Consider the following 21,342-nt stretch of genomic DNA (forward strand, 5'->3'; position numbering starts at 1 on the left):
TGCATGTAGTGTGTTCATGCTGCATGTAGTGTGTTCATGCTGCATGTAGTGTGTTCATGCTGTATGTAGTGTGTTCATGCTACATGTAGTATGTTCATGCTGCATGTAGTGTGTTCATGCTACATGTAGTATGTTCATGCTGCATGTAGTGTGTTCATGCTGCATGTAGTGTGTTCATGCTACATGTAGTATGTTCATGCTGCATGTAGTGTGTTCATGCTGCATGTAGTATGTTCATGCTGTATGTAGTATGTTCATGCTGCATGTAGTATGTTCATGCTAATTGTGGTATGTTCATGCTGTATGTAGTGTGTTCATGCTACATGTAGTGTGTTCATGCTGCATGTAGTATGTTCATGCTGCATGTAGTATGTTCATGTTGCATGTAGTGTGTTCATGCTGTATGTAGTATGTTCATGCTGCATGTAGTATGTTCATGTTGCATGTAGTGTGTTCATGCTGCATGTAGTATGTTCATGCTGCATGTAGTATGTTCATGTTGCATGTAGTGTGTTCATGCTGCATGTAGTATGTTCATGTTGCATGTAGTATGTTCATGCTACATGTGGTATGTTCATGTTGTATGTAGTATGTTCATGCTACATGTGGTATGTTCATGCTGCATGTAGTATGTTCATGTTGCATGTAGTGTGTTCATGCTACATGTGGTATGTTCATGTTGTATGTAGTATGTTCATGCTACATGTGGTATGTTCATGCTGCATGTAGTATGTTCATGTTGCATGTAGTATGTTCATGCTGCATGTGGTATGTTCATGCTGCATGTAGTATGTTCATGTTGCATGTAGTGTGTTCATGCTGCATGTAGTATGTTCATGTTGCATGTAGTATGTTCATGCTACATGTGGTATGTTCATGCTGTATGTAGTATGTTCATGCTACATGTAGTATGTTCATGCTACATGTAGTATGTTCATGCTCATTGTGGTATGTTCATGCTACATGTAGTATGTTCATGCTACGTGTAGTATGTTCATGCTGTATGTAGTGTGTTCATGCTACATGTAGTATGTTCATGCTCATTGTGGTATGTTCATGCTACATGTAGTATGTTCATGCTCATTGTGGTATGTTCATGCTGCATGTAGTGTGTTCATGCCACATGTAGTGTGTTCATGCTACATGTAGTGTGTTCATGTTACATGTAGTATGTTCATGCTGCATGTAGTGTGTTCATGCGGCATGTAGTATGTTCATGCTGCATGTAGTATGTTCATGCTCATTGTAGTATGTTCATGCTGCATGTAGTATGTTCATGCTACATGTAGTGTGTTCATGCTACATGTAGTGTGTTCATGTAGTATGTTCATGCTACATGTAGTATGTTCATGTAGTATGTTCATGCTACATGTGGTATGTTCATGCTACATGTGGTATGTTCATGCTACATGTAGTGTGTTCATGCTACATGTAGTGTGTTCATGCTGCATGTAGTATGTTCATGCTACATGTGGTATGTTCATGCTGTATGTAGTGTGTTCATGCTTTATGTAGTATGTTCATGCTGCATGTAGTGTGTTCATGCTGTATGTAGTGTGTTCATGCTGCATGTAGTGTGTTCATGCTTCATGTAGTGTGTTCATGCTACATGTAGTGTGTTCATGCTGTATGTAGTATGTTCATGCTACATGTAGTATGTTCATGTTGCATGTAGTGTGTTCATGCTACATGTAGTATGTTCATGTTGCATGTAGTGTGTTCATGCTGCATGTAGTGTGTTCATGCTGCATGTAGTGTGTTCATGCTGTATGTAGTGTGTTCATGCTACATGTAGTATGTTCATGCTGCATGTAGTGTGTTCATGCTACATGTAGTATGTTCATGCTGCATGTAGTGTGTTCATGCTGCATGTAGTGTGTTCATGCTACATGTAGTATGTTCATGCTGCATGTAGTGTGTTCATGCTGCATGTAGTATGTTCATGCTGTATGTAGTATGTTCATGCTGCATGTAGTATGTTCATGCTAATTGTGGTATGTTCATGCTGTATGTAGTGTGTTCATGCTACATGTAGTGTGTTCATGCTGCATGTAGTATGTTCATGCTGCATGTAGTATGTTCATGTTGCATGTAGTGTGTTCATGCTGTATGTAGTATGTTCATGCTGCATGTAGTATGTTCATGTTGCATGTAGTGTGTTCATGCTGCATGTAGTATGTTCATGCTGCATGTAGTATGTTCATGTTGCATGTAGTGTGTTCATGCTGCATGTAGTATGTTCATGTTGCATGTAGTATGTTCATGCTACATGTGGTATGTTCATGTTGTATGTAGTATGTTCATGCTACATGTGGTATGTTCATGCTGCATGTAGTATGTTCATGTTGCATGTAGTGTGTTCATGCTACATGTGGTATGTTCATGTTGTATGTAGTATGTTCATGCTACATGTGGTATGTTCATGCTGCATGTAGTATGTTCATGTTGCATGTAGTATGTTCATGCTGCATGTGGTATGTTCATGCTGCATGTAGTATGTTCATGTTGCATGTAGTGTGTTCATGCTGCATGTAGTATGTTCATGTTGCATGTAGTATGTTCATGCTACATGTGGTATGTTCATGCTGTATGTAGTATGTTCATGCTACATGTAGTATGTTCATGCTACATGTAGTATGTTCATGTTGTATGTAGTATGTTCATGTTGCATGTAGTATGTTCATGCTACATGTAGTATGTTCATGCTACATGTAGTATGTTCATGTTGTATGTAGTATGTTCATGTTGCATGTAGTGTGTTCATGCTACATGTAGTATGTTCATGCTACATGTAGTATGTTCATGTTGTATGTAGTATGTTCATGTTGCATGTAGTATGTTCATGCTACATGTAGTATGTTCATGCTACATGTAGTATGTTCATGTTGTATGTAGTATGTTCATGCTGTATGTAGTATGTTCATGCTACATGTAGTATGTTCATGCTACATGTAGTATGTTCATGTTGTATGTAGTATGTTCATGTTGCATGTAGTATGTTCATGCTACATGTAGTATGTTCATGCTACATGTAGTATGTTCATGTTGTATGTAGTATGTTCATGTTGCATGTAGTGTGTTCATGCTACATGTAGTATGTTCATGCTACATGTAGTATGTTCATGTTGTATGTAGTATGTTCATGTTGCATGTAGTATGTTCATGCTACATGTAGTATGTTCATGCTACATGTAGTATGTTCATGTTGTATGTAGTATGTTCATGTTGCATGTAGTATGTTCATGCTACATGTAGTATGTTCATGCTACATGTAGTATGTTCATGTTGTATGTAGTATGTTCATGCTACATGTGGTATGTTCATGCTACATGTAGTATGTTCATGCTACATGTAGTATGTTCATGTTGTATGTAGTATGTTCATGTTGCATGTAGTATGTTCATGCTACATGTAGTATTCATAATACATGTAGTATGTTCATGCTACATGTAGTATGTTCATGTTGTATGTAGTATGTTCATGTTGCATGTAGTGTGTTCATGCTACATGTAGTATGTTCATGCTACATGTAGTATGTTCATGTTGCATGTAGTATGTTCATGCTACATGTGGTATGTTCATGCTGTATGTAGTATGTTCATGCTACATGTAGTATGTTCATGCTACATGTAGTATGTTCATGTTGTATGTAGTATGTTCATGTTGCATGTAGTATGTTCATGCTACATGTAGTATGTTCATGCTACATGTAGTATGTTCATGTTGTATGTAGTATGTTCATGTTGCATGTAGTGTGTTCATGCTACATGTAGTATGTTCATGCTACATGTAGTATGTTCATGTTGTATGTAGTATGTTCATGTTGCATGTAGTATGTTCATGCTACATGTAGTATGTTCATGCTACATGTAGTATGTTCATGTTGTATGTAGTATGTTCATGCTGTATGTAGTATGTTCATGCTACATTTAGTATGTTCATGCTACATGTAGTATGTTCATGTTGTATGTAGTATGTTCATGTTGCATGTAGTATGTTCATGCTACATGTAGTATGTTCATGCTACATGTAGTATGTTCATGTTGTATGTAGTATGTTCATGTTGCATGTAGTGTGTTCATGCTACATGTAGTATGTTCATGCTACATGTAGTATGTTCATGTTGTATGTAGTATGTTCATGTTGCATGTAGTATGTTCATGCTACATGTAGTATGTTCATGCTACATGTAGTATGTTCATGTTGTATGTAGTATGTTCATGCTGTATGTAGTATGTTCATGCTACATGTAGTATGTTCATGCTACATGTAGTATGTTCATGTTGTATGTAGTATGTTCATGTTGCATGTAGTGTGTTCATGCTACATGTAGTATGTTCATGCTACATGTAGTATGTTCATGTTGTATGTAGTATGTTCATGTTGCATGTAGTATGTTCATGCTACATGTAGTATGTTCATGCTACATGTAGTATGTTCATGTTGTATGTAGTATGTTCATGCTGTATGTAGTATGTTCATGCTACATGTAGTATGTTCATGTTGCATGTAGTATATTCATGCTACATGTAGTATGTTCATGCTACATGTAGTATGTTCATGTTGTATGTAGTATGTTCATGTTGCATGTAGTGTGTTCATGCTACATGTAGTATGTTCATGCTACATGTAGTATGTTCATGTTGTATGTAGTATGTTCATGTTGCATGTAGTATGTTCATGCTACATGTAGTATGTTCATGCTACATGTAGTATGTTCATGTTGTATGTAGTATGTTCATGCTGTATGTAGTATGTTCATGCTACATGTAGTATGTTCATGCTACATGTAGTATGTTCATGTTGTATGTAGTATGTTCATGTTGCATGTAGTGTGTTCATGCTACATGTAGTATGTTCATGCTACATGTAGTATGTTCATGTTGTATGTAGTATGTTCATGTTGCATGTAGTATGTTCATGCTACATGTAGTATGTTCATGCTACATGTAGTATGTTCATGTTGTATGTAGTATGTTCATGCTGTATGTAGTATGTTCATGCTACATGTAGTATGTTCATGTTGCATGTAGTATATTCATGCTACATGTAGTATGTTCATGCTACATGTAGTATGTTCATGTTGTATGTAGTATGTTCATGCTGTATGTAGTGTGTTCATGCAGGGGGGGTGCAGGGTGCTCACCTGCAGCCGGCGCCCAGGGCACGATGACGTTGTCACGTGACCCGCCTTCCGCCCAGCCCGTGTTGCGGTCTGCGGCCAAGCGTTATGCATGGACGAGCGAGCACGTGCGCATGCACACACATACACACATACATACACACACAGACACACACATACACGTACATACAGACACCACGTACACACATACACACGTACATACACACACAGACACACACATACACACGTACATACACACACAGACACGTACATACACACAGACACACACAGACACGTACATACAGACACCACATACACACGTACATACACACACAGACACACACATACACACGTACATACACACACAGACACACACATACACGTACATACAGACACCACATACACACATACACACGTACATACACACACAGACACACACAGACACGTACATACAGACACCACGTACACACATACACACGTACATACACACACAGACACACGTACATACACACACAGACACGTACATACACACACAGACACACACAGACACGTACATACAGACACCACATACACACATACACACGTACATACAGACGCCACATGCACACATACACACATACATACACACACAGACACGTACATACAGACACCACATACACACATAGACACGTACATACAGACACCACATGCACACATGCACACATACACACGTACATACACACACAGACACACACAGACACGTACATACAGACACCACATACACACATAGACACGTACATACAGACACCATATGCGCACATACACACATACACACGTACATACACACACAGACACACACAGACACGTACATACAGACACCACATACACACATAGACACGTACATACAGACACCACATGCACACATACACACATAGACACGTACATACAGACAACAAAGACAAAAACACGCATACATAGACACATATAGACATACTTTCAGACATACATGCACACTCATTTATACATACATACATACAGACATGCACACACGCACAGACATACACACACACAGTTTTAGCAGCAAGCCGTGCAGAGCCAGACTCTGTGTGAGCTGCACGAGTGGATGTGCTCGGGATGAACACGGTTCACACACGAGTGGCGATACGGGGGGAGACAGACACAGCGAGGCACGGGGAGACACCGAGGGACACAGAGACACATGGGGGAGGGGGAGGAGGGAGGGAGGAGGGAGGGGGAGGAGGGGGGAGGGAGGGGGGAGGGAGGAGGGAGGGGGAGGAGGAGCGGCCTAATATTTCCCCACCCTCCCAGGCCAATGCAGTCCCCTGGAGTCGCACACCGTTGTGGGAGTGCTGCAGCTGGTAGAGCGAGGAGGAAGATGAGGATGAGGAGGGTCCTCCTACCGGCGGCCTGCGGTCAGGGGTCACCACGCGGCGCTCCGGGACGGAGACCCGACCCACGGAGCCTGTGGGTCAGGGTCAAGAATGCGATCAGGTTTTAGAGGAGCGGTCACCGCCTATGTCTCAGGGTCACGAGCAGGTGTAGTGTGTTAGGGGTTAGGGGCTCGTGTGAGGGCGGATGTAGATTGCGGAGTTGGGTCGCATTGGTGGTCAGGGTGAGGCTGCGTGTGACCGTCTAGGCGAGGTTTGTGTTTCGCGCGATGGTTCGTGTAATTGTGAGGGTTGGGTTAGGGTACTGTAAGGGTTAAAGTTGGTTTAAAGGGTCATGGTTATGGACAGGGTTGGGAATTGGGCTAAGGTAAGAGATAGGGCTATGGTTGTGGACAGGGATAAGGTTAGAGAAAGGGCTATGATTATGATTATGGACAGGGTTTGTATTTGGGCTATGGTTATGACAGGGTTAGTGTTGTGGCTATGGTCAAGGTTAGTGTTGTGGCTGGTTATTGTTGTGGCTATGGTCAGGGTTAGTGTTGTGGCTATGGACAGGGTTAGTGTTGTGGCTATGGACAGGGTTAGTGTTGTGGCTATGGACAGGGTTAGTGTTGTGGCTATGGACAGGGTTAGTGTTGTGGCTATGGACAGGGTTAAGTGTTGTGGCTATAGACAGGGTTAAGTGTTGTGGCTATGGACAGGGTTAGTGTTGTGGCTTTGTTCAGGGTTAGTGTTGTGGCTATGGACAGGGTTAGTGTTGTAGCTATGGACAGGGTTAGTGTTGTGGCTATGGACAGGGTTAGTGTTGTGGCTATGGACAGGGTTAGTGTTGTGGCTATTGACAGGGTTAGTGTTGTGGCTATGGACAGGGTTAGTGTTGTGGCTATGGACAGGGTTAGTGTTGTGGCTATGGACAGGGTTAAGTGTTGTGGCTATGGACAGGGTTAAGTGTTGTGGCTATGGACAGGGTTAAGTGTTGTGGCTATGGACAGGGTTAAGTGTTGTGGCTATGGACAGGGTTAAGTGTTGTGGCTATGGACAGGGTTAGTGTTGTGGCTATGGACAGGGTTAGTGTTGTGGCTATGGACAGGGTTAAGTGTTGTGGCTATGGACAGGGTTAGCGTTGTGGCTATGGACAGCGTTAGTGTTGTGGCTATGGACAGGGTTAGTGTTGTGGCTATGGACAGGGTTAGTGTTGTGGCTATGGACAGGGTTAGTGTTGTGGCTTTGTTCAGGGTTAGTGTTGTGGCTATGGACAGGGTTAGTGTTGTGGCTATGGACAGGGTTAGTGTTGTGGCTATGGACAGGGTTAGCGTTGTGGCTATGGACAGGGTTAGCGTTGTGGCTATGGACAGGGTTTGTGTTGGGGCCTTACCGCGTGCTGGCTGTGCTGCCGGGGTCGCGGCCGGGGGCTTGGTCGTCACGGGCCCTTGCGGCGCTTGTGGTTTCCCTGCGCGAAGCGCGACCGCTCGGCACGGTTAATCGCAATCGCAACGAGCGTCGACTACTGCCATTTAAAAACGTGGGCACCGCTCGCGACCGAGTTTTAAGGATGCAACCCCCCCCCCCCCCTCCGGTGCCCTGCGTTTGAAACGAGGAGACGACCCCCCTGAAGAACGCATCCCCGCTCCTCCGTAACCAAAGAAGTTCTCTCACCGATCTTCACGGACGACTCCGCAGCCGGGAAGAATTCCAGCTTGGCCCGCTCACCCTTCTTCAGCTTGGCGTCCGACGCTGCCACGCACACAAAAAAAACGTCCTCGAGATTTGTGTTTGTCGCCGTTGTCGTTGTAAAGGTGCCCACTCGTCGACAGCTTACACTTGCCCCAAATGATGTTAATTCGTTGAAAAAAATTACGAACATCAGTTGGTAATGATGCTGATGCCTGGGCAGTGGTGCACCACAAACACGAATAATAATTTTAAAAAAATCAACATGTTCGTCAATTACACCGTGGTCTTAAAATTTAAAAAAATATAAACATATATATGATCGGCGACGTTTTGGCCAATGGTCCGTCATCATAGCACATCAAAGCCAAATCCCCCAATGAATGTGCTATGAAGAAGAGACATTGCCCAAAATGTCGCCCGTTATATATTAGTTTTGTTCAAGAAATTACTGACGGAGGGAGATGGAAGGATGCAGAGGGAGATGGAGGAATACAGAAAGAGATGGAGGGAGGCAGAGTGAGATGGAGGGAGGCTGAGGAAAATAGTTAGAGGTGGAGGGAGATGGTGACAGGTGGAGGGTGATGGAGGGAGGCTGAGGGAGATGGAGGGAGGCTGAGGGAGATGGAGGGTGATGGAGGGAGGCAGAGGGAGAGTTTTCCCACCAGAGAGCGTGAAGGAGCCACTCCACTTGGGCAAGGAGAGCGAGCGAACCCCGTTGGCCACCGAGGCACGGTAGTTCGCCTGCCCTGCCATCTTGCGAACCCGCACCGCGCCGCCCTGGTTCTCCACGGCCCCACTGCGGGACGCGCACAGCCACAGGCACCATCGGCACCCCGACCACCTTTGTCTTCCCGACCACCGTCACCACCCTCGCCACCCCACCCACCCTCTTCCCCTCACCCCACTCGATGACCCGCCAGACCCAGTGGATGAACCCCCCTCCCCCCCCTCTCTGCACCGGTGCCCACCATAACTGTGCTCGTGTGGAATGTGTTTTTGTTGTGATGAATATTTTTAGATATTACTTTTACCATCATCATCATTGTTATTCATGTTGTTGCAGCATCCTGTCACCGGCTGGGTGGCGCGGGGGTTGGAACTCGCAGCGCCGATTCCGATTCCGGAAGGCTACGCATTCACGTCCAATGAATCATCCATCAGTGGCCTGATTGACCGTGGCATGCTTTAATGACTGAATGGATGATTGATTGATTTGCTGGATGACTAATTTTATTGATATAATTGCTCATGTGTTTTTGTTATGGTCGTTTACCCAGGAAAGTCTCGCAGAGTGTCATGACTATTTTGAGGAGGGTCCTGCCACATGTTCACAGTCGGTGGTGGTGATTGCTGTGTGGATTCCGACCGAGTAGTTTGACTCCTTGGCCGATTTATTCCGTAAATAATTCCACTGACTAATTAACCGATTTATGAAATGGACAATTGACTGACTGATCGTCTCATCGACTGATTGACTGATACACTCACGCACTGATCATCGGATTAACTAGAAAAAAACACCTCGCGTTCGTGAATATTGCTGCCGCATTCAAATTGATATGCATAACATATATCAGGCAGTGTTATTGACGGGTGTGTCGAGTTGTTTTGTTATTTGTGCACCACTGCCAACGCAGCAGCAGCAGCATCGCCAAATAGTTTCATTATTTCATTCATTCACTCATTCACCTCGCACTGCCAAGAAAGCCGTGTGGTTGATGGGATGTATACATTACTTTTCATACGTGGAGAGATCGATATGGTGGGGAGCAGGCCTATCAATTCTGCCACCGACCGTCGACTCGTGTGGTGGACAGCTGGTAGAGAGTCCCGCTCACGGCTAACACCGGTGAGGATTATCTGATCCGGTCCTGGGCCTATTCTAGGTCGACTCAGCCTCAAATCAGTACCGGATGCGGTGCATAAAAATCGCCACCTCGGGAGGCAAAGGCGTCCGGACGTGGCTACGGCCAACCACGCCTTTCGTTTTGCCGTTCCGGCCTTCGCGGGTGCTCGCTAGCAGCACTTGCCCCGACGGTCCCTTGAGGGCTACACGGGGAGCTTTGCCTTGTGCATGGCGCGTGTCCCACGGCGGCACCTGTGGATTGCGGCGGCGCAGATGCTGGAGATGGAGGCGTACACGGCGCTGCCCCACACGTTGGCCTTCTTCTCACGGCAGCCGGGCGGGCAGCGCACCACGAACTCGTTCCCCTTCACCTTGGCCGCACGCACGTCGCAGTCTATGAGCGGAGCGGCTGCGGCGGGGGGGAGAGGGCAGGGAGGAGAGAGGGGGCAAAGCGAGAGCGAGAGAGCGACATGGAGTAGGAAGAGAGGGGGGGGGCAGAGAGGGGTTAAGAGAGAGAGTGAAGGGGTAAGGAGAGCAGAGCGAGAAATCTTTTGTTAAATCTTTCATTTAAAAAGGGGGGGGGGGGGGGGGTTACTTAAAGCAAAGCATTAAAAAAACGAAATGATGAACGAAGCAAAGTGCCGACTACACCGAGCATCTTCTTGTTTTCTCTGATCGTAAAAAAAAGATAGAGGAGTGAGAAGGTGAGCTGGTGAGATGGGCGGGGTGCAGGGAGGAGGAAAAGGAAGGAGACGAGAGAAGAGAGAGGGAGGTGGGAGCGAGAGTGAAAGTGAGAGGGGGTGAGATGAGAGTGGGAGAGCAGAGAGAGAGGAGGGAGAGAGGAGAGTGGGAGAGCAGAGAGAGAGGAGGGAGAGATGAGAGTGGGAGAGTAGAGAGAGAGGAGGGAGAGGCTCCGGCAGTACATATACTAAAATTGGAACGATACAGAGAAGATTAGCATTGCCCCTGCGCAAGGATGACACGCAAATTCGTGAAGCGTTCCATATTTTTTCCCCCTCCACGGGAGCTCTCAGTCGTGCCACTGCATCACCAATGCCGACAAACGAAGGCGGATCACAACCTGTGCCGGCTGGAAGACCTGCCGGAGGTGGCGTTCGCAAATGTAAAGAGGAAGGTGCTCTACTCCTACATGGTCCGGTTCCACCAACAGGACACCCTGAGGAGCCACAAGGACCATGCCTGGAGGAGAGCCCTGCCCTGCGTCTCTCCGGAGAGGCCTCGCTGGAGGCAACTCTACTCCAGCCCGACGTACAATCGCATCGGCGACCTCAGCTGGAGCATCGCCCACGGCACCGTCACCACCAATGCCTCCCTGGCGTGCTTCACCGACACGTCCCCGGAGTGTCGGTTCTGAAGTAAAGTGGAGACGGTGGCACACCAATACGTGGAGTGCAAGAGCCTGGACTCGCTGTTCAAGGTCCTGAGAAACACCCTCCTAAAGTTCAGCCTCCACTTCTCCCCGACGGTACTCATCTTTGGATACCTGAAGGGCGACGGACCCCAACATCTTCAGGGGCTGGTCAACGTGCTCTTTGGCTACGCCAAGCTCGCCATAAACAGGGCGAGGAAGGTAGCCCTGGAGGGGCAACGTCCGGCCAGCAGCCTGGGCATCTTCCGCGCTCTGGTCGGAGCCAGGGTGTGTGGCCGGAGTTCCACCATGCGCGGCTGACCCACGCCGTGCCGGCCTTCAAGGAGCAGTGGGCACTGGAGGAGGCCGTGTGCTCGGTGGCAGATAACGGAGAGCTCTACATGCAGATCTGAGCTACCCGTCGGAGGCCGTTTGACTGTGGGAAGGGCTGCGTGCAGATGCAGCACTTGTCGTAGTTATAAAAAAGAGAGAGTGAGCGAGAGAGAGCGAAATGGAGTAGGAAGCGAGGGAGCAGAGAGAGAGGGGGGGCAGAGAGAGAGGGGGGGTAGAGAGGGGGGTAGAGAGAGAGAGAGGGGGGCAGAGAGGGGGGTAGAGAGAGAGGAGGGGCAGAGAGGGGGGTAGAGAGAGAGGGAAGGGGTAAGGAGAGTAGAAAAAAAGAAGAAAAAAATATTGTATTGGGTCTTTTATTTAAAAGGGGGGGGGGTTTACATAAAGCAAAGCATAAAAAAACAAAAAAACGAAATGATGAACGGAGCAAAGTGCCGACTACACCTAGCATCTTCTTGTTTCCTCTGATCGTAAAAAAAGAGAGAGGAGGGAGAGATGAGAGTGGGAGAGGAGAGAGAGAGGAGGGAGAGATGAGAGAGAGAGGAGGGAGAGATGAGAGAGAGATGAGCGTGTGAGAGTAGAGAGAGGAGGAAGAGAGGAGGGAGAGAGCAGAGAATGAAGTTGGGGGTGGAGAGAAAGGAGACGAGAGTAGAGAAATGGAGGTGGGAGGGAGAGGAGGCAGGAGGGGGGTGGGTGCAGGAAGATGAAGGAGAGAGAAGAGAGGCGAGTTAGGGAGGAGGGTGAAGAGGCAGGGGAGGAAATGAGAGAGGAGAAAATAAGACGCGAGGGAAGAGTGACAGATCGGGTAAGAGAGGGGGGAGCTAATGGGAGGGACGTTCGGGGGAAGAGATGAGTGAGATGAGCGAGGGTAGGGAGCGGAGACGAGTCGGCCGTGCGAGTGATGGGAGCGTGCGAGTGATGGGAGCGAGCGAGTGATGCGAGCGAGTGATGCGAGCGAGGGCTCCTTACACTTGCGGCGGTTCTTCCTTCCTTCCTTGCAGTCAGCAGTGATGGCGAGCATCACGCCTGCAAAATATCATCATCATCCAAAAGCAATCATCGGCATCATTAATAGAACATTATCGTTATGACCTCTTCATCATATTACCATAATCACCCCAAAACCAAGCATCGTTAAAACATTATCACCTTCATAATTATCATCCATCAATGAATTACCAAACAGAATACACCACTCACCATCCGCATCATCGATAAGTAATTATAATCATGATTATTTGTCGACATCATTTATAAACCACCACCACCACGATCCATCATTCGTAAATCGTCGTTCATCATTCATCGTCGTCGTCATCTCACCCAGCACCAGGACGAGGGCCGGGAGCTTCATCCTCGCCCAGACCCGGGCCGGCTCCGAGCGGCGTGGGTGTGGCCTCGCTCTCCGCGGTTGGCTGGCGAGCGGGGATCCGTGTCTCACCTGGGGGACCCCAGCAGCACCGCGCAGCGTCAGCAGCAAGGGGGATCCTAGCCCTCTACTCCCTCCACCCCCCTGCTCCTTCGTGAGCGACCCACGTTACTCGAGGAACCCCCCCCCCCCGTCCTCCACGCGCGCCAGGATTCGACAGCGTTCCTGGAAATTCGAGGGCGCGATGAGTGAGCGGGGCTCATTAACCCGCCCGTTACTCAGCGAAGGGCGCGCACCGATGCAGCGTCGTCACCACCACCACCACCAACCACCTCCACCGCGAAAGCGTGCCTGCTCGGTTCTCCAATCGGGCTGTCGACGGTCTCGACACGGGTTCGCAAGGGAGCTCAACAGGGCCTGGAAGCGCCCCCCCCCCCGAACGAAACGTCTTCATCATGAAGGCCGCTGAGCGCACCCACCCTGGGAGCAGTCGCGGTGATGCACGTTTCAAGCAACGTGGATCCGAACCCTCTCCACGGCGTGCCTCGCATTGCCCTCCCGCAACCACCCCGCTTTGCTTCAATTCCATTATTTCTGAGATTCAATTATCTCGGCGAGAAGCCGACTGCTTGGTGCGGATGTGTGCGGTGTGAGCGAGTGTGTGTGTGCAGTGTGAGTGTGTGTGCAGTGTGTGTGTGCAGTGAGTGTCTGTGCAGTGTGAGCGAGTGTGTGCAGTGTGTGTGTGCAGTGTGTGTGTGTGCAGTGTGTGTGTGCAGTGTGTGTGCAGTGAGTGTCTGTGCAGTGTGAGCGAGTGTGTGTGCAGTGTGTGTGTGCAGTGTGTGTGCAGTGTCAGTGTGTGTGCAGTGTGAGTGTGTGTGAGCGAGTGTGTGTAGTGTGACTGTGTGCAGTGTGACTGTGTGTGTGTGGTGCTCGCTAACAGCACTTACCCCTACAGTCTGTCAAGGCTATACGGGGGATCTTTATCTTTGTGTGTAGTGTGGAGGCTTCGTAGCAAGCATGCCCACGTGTGCCACGCCGTTGTTTGCTAAGCCGGGGGGTGGCTTCTGTCTCGTGTTCGCCTCGTACGTTCAGTTTGCGTTTTGTGGTGTTTCTAGTTTCTTGCCATGCGAAATATTACGAAGATGATGGTGGTGGTAATGCTGTCCGATGGTTGATGATGACTGATCAATCATGATTATTGAGAAAGCATAATGGACTATTGATAATGGCGATAGCTGATGAATGATTACTATTATTAATACTGATAGATTGTGGTCGACGGTTGATGAATGACCACGATGGCTAATGGATGACAACGACGACGATGATTGTCGTTCTTGATGACGATCGCCCTCATCTTTAACGATCGTCCCCTCGCCAAGGACGAATTTCTCGTCTCGATTGTCCCTCACTTGGTTCTAGCCAAAGGTCACCGGTTGACTCACCACGTATCAGCGACCCCTGCCATTAGATAATGACTGTGACGTCACAATACCTCTCTTTCCCTCCCCTCTCAACATCTCTCCTCCTCATTCACCCACGGTCATTGCCTCTCCCCTCCCGAGTGCAATGTCACCCGCCAAAGTTTTATTTTCCATCTCCCGTCACCACCTTCCTCGGAATACTTCCCTGGCCTCGTCCGCCGTGCACACGGCCGCATTTCACACGGCGCTGGGCAAAAAATTACCCGGGGCCTCGTAACCTGAGGCGCCTTTCATTTTCGGTGGGATTTTTTTTTACAAATAATATATAAATATATATAAAGATCTTAATCTGTGTGTCTCAAAAAAATCCTCGAGCGTACCTTCCCGACGAGGTAGAAAGCTGACGTTTGGTACAGAGGTGGCTTTTTGGACGCAAACAGCACGGGAGATCTGAAAATCCGAGATTTCTCATTTTTAAGACCCAAAGTCTCGATTTTGTCCACCCCCCCATGAACATGTTTGTGCGTTTCTTTCAGAAACCGTTAAAAAATATAAGATTTCGGATTTGTACTCTTTGGTTTGATTCGGTAACGTCACGAAAGCAGTCACGAAAGCTTCAAATCTAGAATTTCGGATTTGTTTTCGTTTTATAAAGCCTTAAACAGCAAATAAGGTTAAAGCGATAACCATTGTTGCGTCTCTTTGGGTCTTTCGGTAAAGTCACGTAGATAGAAGAAAAATAATAATAAAAAATCACGACGTTTCGACCGCAACACAACAAATCGTCTTCAGGTGAAAAAATACAGCAGGCGGACTGCTGAGGCAGGAAGAAATAAATATATATTTTTTATTATTTTTCGATCTACGTGACTTTACCGAAAACCCAAAGAGTATGAATTCCTGCAGTCACGAAAGCTTTTCGTCAAGATTGTTCCATCTTTTATTGATTTCGATATATTTCTGATTCAAGCAGTTTTGCAGGAATTTTTTTTATTATTATTATGTTAAAACTGAATAATTCGAAAACGGTAACAAAAAATAGGAGCTTCCCCTAACAGAATATTAAGTTAATATGTTTTTGTTCTTTCCAATAAAAAAGAACGGAATCTTTAAATTGAGTGGTTTAAGAGTTCAATCAAGTCATCAACAATGTTTGTAAAGTCACGTAGAAGGGAAATAATAAAATAATAAAAATAAAACATAATATGATACAGGGCAATAATAAAATAATAAAACCACATTATATAATAATGTTTCATTTTTTAATTTTATTATTTCCCTTCTACGTGACTTTACCGAAAGAACCAAGAATATGAATCCATGCAGTCACGAAAGCTTTAAATCGAAACAATGTATTTTTTGTGGAAAAATACAAATGTTTGGAGCAGTTGTTAGTGTCTGATCGTAGAAGAAAATATTTAAAAAAATTATATCAGGTTACTTATTATATTTATTGAAAACTTTTGCCTGGCGAAAGCTTTATGAACGAGTGGGTATTTACACGCAAATAGCAAGGAGAGGAATTAGAGAGCACGCAGGGCGGGAAATATGGAGAGAGGATCTGTTCGCAAACACAGACGTGAGCCTTCTCTCTCTCTCTCGCTGTGAGGAAGCGTTTCGTGTCACTGGCCTTGTTCAGGAATGGATATGACTTTCTGTATGTTGTGTTTACGTGACTTCTGGTTGTGTGTGTGTGTGAACTTGGAGTGGACTCAACAAAAGACAATCACGGACGTTCGCAACAACGGAAGTCGCACCCTTCCCCTCGCTCACCTACGCACCCCTGCACTCTCACGCTCACACACTGGAACCCACAATCACACACTCACACTCCTCCTCACAACTCACAATCACACACACACACTCCTCCTCACAACCCACAATCACACACTCACACTCCTCCTCACAACCCACAATCACACACTCACACTCCTCACAACCCACAATCACACACTCCTCCTCACAACCCACAATCACACACTCACACTCCTCACAACCCACAATCACACACACACTCCTCCTCACAACCCACAATCACACACACACTCCTCCTCACAACCCACAATCACACACACACTCCTCCTCACAACCCACAATCACACACTCACACTCCTCACAACCCACAATCACACACTCCTCCTCACAACCCACAATCACACACACACACTCCTCCTCACAACCCACAATCACACACTCACACTCCTCCTCACAACTCACAATCACACACTCACACTCCTCCTCACAACCCACAATCACACACTCACACTCCTCCTCACAACCCACAATCACACACTCACACTCCTCACAACCCACAATCACACACTCCTCCTCACAACCCACAATCACACACTCACACTCCTCACAACCCACAATCACACACACACTCCTCCTCACAACCCACAATCACACACACACTCCTCCTCACAACCCACAATCACACACACACACTTCCCCTCACAACCCACAATCACACACTCACACTCCTCCTCACAACCCACAATCACACACACACACACTCCTCCTCACAACCCACAATCACACACACTCACACTCCTCTTCACAACCCACAATCACACACTCACACTCCTCCTCACAACCCACAATCACACACTCACACTCCTCCTCACAACCCACAATCACACACTCACACTCCTCACAACCCACAATCACACACTCACACTCCTCCTCACAACCCACAATCACACACTCCTCCTCACAACCCACAATCACACACTCACACTCCTCCTCACAACCCACAATCACACACTCACACTCCTCCTCACAACCCACAATCACACACACTCACACTCCTTCTCACAACTCACAATCACACTCACACTCCTCCTCACAACCCACAATCACACTCCTCCTCACAACCCACAATCACACACACACACTCCTCCTCACAACCCACAATCACACACTCACACTCCTCCTCACAACCCACAATCACACACGCACACTCCTCCTCACAACCCACAATCACACACACACACTCCTCCTCACAACCCAAAATCACACACTCATACTCCTCCTCACAACCCACAATCACACACACACACACACACTCCTCCTCACAACCCACAATCACACACTCACACTCCTCCTCACAAGGCACAATCACACACACACACACTCCTCCTCACAACCCACAATCACACACACTCACACTCCTCCTCACAACCCACAATCACACACTCACACTCCTCACAACCCACAATCACACACTCACACTCCTCACAACCCACAATCACACACTCACACTCCTCACAACCCACAATCACACACACACACTCCTCACAACCCACAATCACACACTCACACTCCTCCTCACAACCCACAATCACACACTCACACTCCTCACAACCCACAATCACACACTCACACTCCTCACAACCCACAATCACACACACACACTCCTCCTCACAACCCACAATCACACACTCACACTCCTCCTTACAACCCACAAAAGCTTACCCGCCACCTCGCCTTGCACACTGACCCTGTCGCACTCACCCACACTCAAAGACAAAGATCCCCCACATAGCCTTAATAGACTTTTGTGATGTTGGCAGGCGCCTATGAAGGCCGGCGCGGAAACACGAGGGGGTGGGTGGCCAACACAACGCCCGGCCTTCTTTGTCTTCCCAGTGGCGATGTTTACACACTGCGCCAGGTACAGTACTCATTTGAGGCCGAGTCGATAAACTCACACACGCACAGCCCATCGCACCCACCCTCTCACCTTCACCCTCTCACCTTCACCCTCTCACCTTCACCCTCTCACCTTCACCCTCTCACCTTCACCCTCTCACCTTCACCCTCACCCTCTCACCTTCACACTCCCACAAACTCGCACCCACCCACTCACCTTCACACTCCCACAAACTCGCACCCACCCTCTCACATTCACACTCCCACACACTCGCACCCACCTACTCACCTTCACACTCCCACAAACTCGCACCCACCCACTCACCTTCACACTCCCACAAACTCGCACCCACCCTCTCACATTCACACTCCCACCCCTCCGCACCCACCCACTCACCTTCACACTCCCACAAACTCGCACTCACCCTCTCACCTTCACACTCCCACAAACTCGCACCCACCCACTCACCTTCACACTCCCACACACTCGCACCCACCCTCTCTCACCTTCACACTCCCACAAACTCGCACCCACCCACTCACCTTCACACTCCCACCCCTCTGCACCCACCCTCTCTCACCTTCACACTCCCACAAACTCGCACCCACCCTCTCTCACCTTCACACTCCCACAAACTCGCACCCACCCTCTCTCACCTTCACACTCGCACCCCTCCGCACCCACCTTCGTGTGGTATCGCCGCAGCCCGGACCGCCTGTAGATGGCCCTGCTCCTTCCTCCTCCTTGGGCGCTCGCCCCAGGTTCAGCTGCCGCCGCCGGTGCAGTCGCCGCCGCCTCTGGGAAGGCCGGGAAGGCCGCGTTCTGCCGGGCCCTCCCCTGGCCTCCGCCCTGAAATCCCAGAATTTGGAATTAGCAACGCCGAATGTCACTCACGTGCGTGCGCTAATCGACAGCGGCGGTCGGTCTGGGATCTCCCGGTCACAATCGGCTCATTCTCGCCGGCGGGTTTCGAGCAGCAATGCACGCCCCTTTTCGTGACCTAAATACAATCATCACTGGAAAGCTCAACACGTTGGTCAATATGTAACACTGCCTTCAAAGGATATATATAATCAGCAACGTTTTTGGCCAATCAAATTACGTGGCTCTTCACAATAACGGCATATACAATTATGCAGTTATTATGAAGGGCCAATTTTATGTCCTATGAAGAAGGACCATTACCTGAAACGTCGTCCGATATACAGTGAGGAAAAAAGTATTTGATCCCCTGCTGATTTTGTACGTTTGCCCACTGACAAAGAAATGATCAGTCTATAATTTTAATGGTAGGTTTATTTGAACAGTGAGAGACAGAATAACAACAACACAATCCAGAAAAACGCATGTCAAAAATGTTATACATTGATTTGCATTTTAATGCGGGAAATAAGTATTTGACCCTCTCTCAATCAGAAAGATTTCTGGCTCCCAGGTGTCTTTAATACAGGTAACGAGCTGAGATTAGGAGCACACTCTTAAATTGAGTGCTCCTAATCTCAGCTTGTTACCTGTATAAAAGACACCTGTCCACAGAAGCAATCAATCAATCAATCAGATTCCGAACTCTCCACTATGGCCAAGACCAAAGAGCTCTCCTATGATGTCAGGGACAAGATTGTAGACCTACGCAAGGCTGGAATGGGCTACAAGACCATTGCCAAGCAGCTTGGTGAGAAGGTGACAACAGTTTGTGCGATTATTCGCAAATGGAAGAAACACAAAATAACTGTCATTCTCCCTCGGCCTGGGGCTCCATGCAAGATCTCACCTCGTGGAGTTGCAATGTTCATGAGAACTGTGAAGAATCAGCCCAGAACTACACGGGAGGATCTTGTCAATGATCTCAAGGCAACTGGGACCATAGTCACCAAGAAAACAATTGGTAACACACTACGCCGTGAAGGACTGAAATCCGGCAGCGCCCGCAAGGTCCCCCTGCTCAAGAAAGCACATATACATGCCCGTCTGAAGTTAGTTTGCCAATGAACATCTGAATGATTCAGAGGACAACTGGGTGAAAGTGTTGTGGTCAGATGAGACCAAAATGGAGCTCTTTGACATCAACTCAACTCGCCGTGTTTGGAGGAGGAGGAATGCTGCCTATGACCCCAAGAACACCATCCCCACCGTCAAACATGGAGGTGGAAACATTATGCTTTGGGGGTGTTTTTCTACTAAGGGGACAGGACAACTTCACCGCATCAAAGGGACGATGGACGGGGCCATGTACCGTCAAATCTTGGGTGAGAACCTCCTTTCCTCAGCCAGGGCATTGAAAATGGGTCGTGGATGGGTATTCCAGCATGACAATGACTCAAAACATACTGCCAAGGCAATAAAGGGGTGGCTCAAGAAAAAGCACATTAAGGTCCTGGAGTGGCCTAGCGAGTCTCCAGACCTTAATCCCATAGAAAATCTGTGGAGGGAGCTGAAGGTTCGAGTTGCCAAACGTCAGCCTCGAAATCTTAATGACTTGGACAAGATCTGCAAAGAGGAGTGGGACAAAATCCCAACTGAGATGTGTGCAAACCTGGTGGCCAACTACAAGAAACGTCTGACCTCTGTGATTGCCAACAAGGGTTTTGCCATCAAGTACTAAGTCATATTTTGCAGAGGGGTCAAATACTTATTTCCCTCATTAAAATGAAAATCAATTTATAATATTTTGACATGCGTTTTTCTGGATTTTGTTGTTGTTATTCTTTCACTGTTCAAATAAACCTACCATTAAAATGATAGACTGATCATTTCTTTGTCAGTGGGCAAACGTACAAAATCAGCAGGGGATCAAATGCTTTTTTCCCTCACTGTATATGTTCTTCTTTTAACGCCACAAGACTGTGTTGAGTTTGTTTTGTTAATAGTACCTTTTTTGTGCACCACTTCCAATGCAGCAGCAGCATCGCAAACAATCTGTGTTCACTTCCGATCCGTGGAATGTCTTAAACAGTAGCATCAGCAATCGCCACAGTAATCCACGCGCGTTAGCAGCGCAGTCTGTCGCCCCGTGCGTTGTGTACGCGCTTAAAGCGAGGTCTATAAACGGATTACGGGTTTTTTTGCATTTCAGGAATGCAGTTCAATTAGATCGCAAGGATCGTTTAGGGGGTTAGGCGAGGCCTTCATCCAACAGTGGATCGACCA

At 47.4% G+C, this 21,342-nt stretch overlaps 1 protein-coding gene and 1 non-coding gene across 10 annotated transcripts in view; one reads left to right on the plus strand and one right to left on the minus strand.

Annotated features, from left to right (window-relative positions):
- The window catches only part of VIT (vitrin), a 57,372-nt gene that overhangs the window by 25,495 nt on the left and 10,535 nt on the right, over positions 1–21,342 (minus strand). For 8 of the 9 annotated variants that reach the window (XM_076065079.1, XM_076065078.1, XM_076065080.1 and 5 more), the window contains exons 2-10: positions 18,880–19,044; positions 13,071–13,188; positions 12,717–12,773; positions 10,283–10,439; positions 8,847–8,980; positions 8,167–8,244; positions 7,886–7,960; positions 6,459–6,584; positions 5,147–5,215 (exon numbers count right to left, since the gene is read on the minus strand). In XM_076065079.1, the coding sequence (XP_075921194.1) occupies positions 5,147–5,215; positions 6,459–6,584; positions 7,886–7,960; positions 8,167–8,244; positions 8,847–8,980; positions 10,283–10,439; positions 12,717–12,773; positions 13,071–13,101 (727 nt within the window). In that variant the 5' untranslated portion in view covers positions 13,102–13,188; positions 18,880–19,044. Of the gene's footprint in view, positions 1–5,146; positions 5,216–6,458; positions 6,585–7,885; positions 7,961–8,166; positions 8,245–8,846; positions 8,981–10,282; positions 10,440–12,716; positions 12,774–13,070; positions 13,189–14,920; positions 14,991–18,879; positions 19,045–21,342 lie in introns of all 9 variants that reach the window. The other variant, XM_032947829.2, reaches the window with a different exon arrangement.
- LOC116939811 (U6 spliceosomal RNA) lies at positions 10,938–11,041 on the plus strand. The gene has a single exon (XR_004402472.1). It is a non-coding gene; the product is annotated as a U6 spliceosomal RNA (small nuclear RNA).

The sequence above is a fragment of the Petromyzon marinus genome, chromosome 6 (genome assembly GCF_048934315.1).
Source record: "Petromyzon marinus isolate PM22_M1 ecotype Great Lakes invasive population chromosome 6, UKy_Petmar_22M1.pri1.0, whole genome shotgun sequence".
Classification (NCBI taxonomy): domain Eukaryota; kingdom Metazoa; phylum Chordata; class Hyperoartia; order Petromyzontiformes; family Petromyzontidae; genus Petromyzon; species Petromyzon marinus.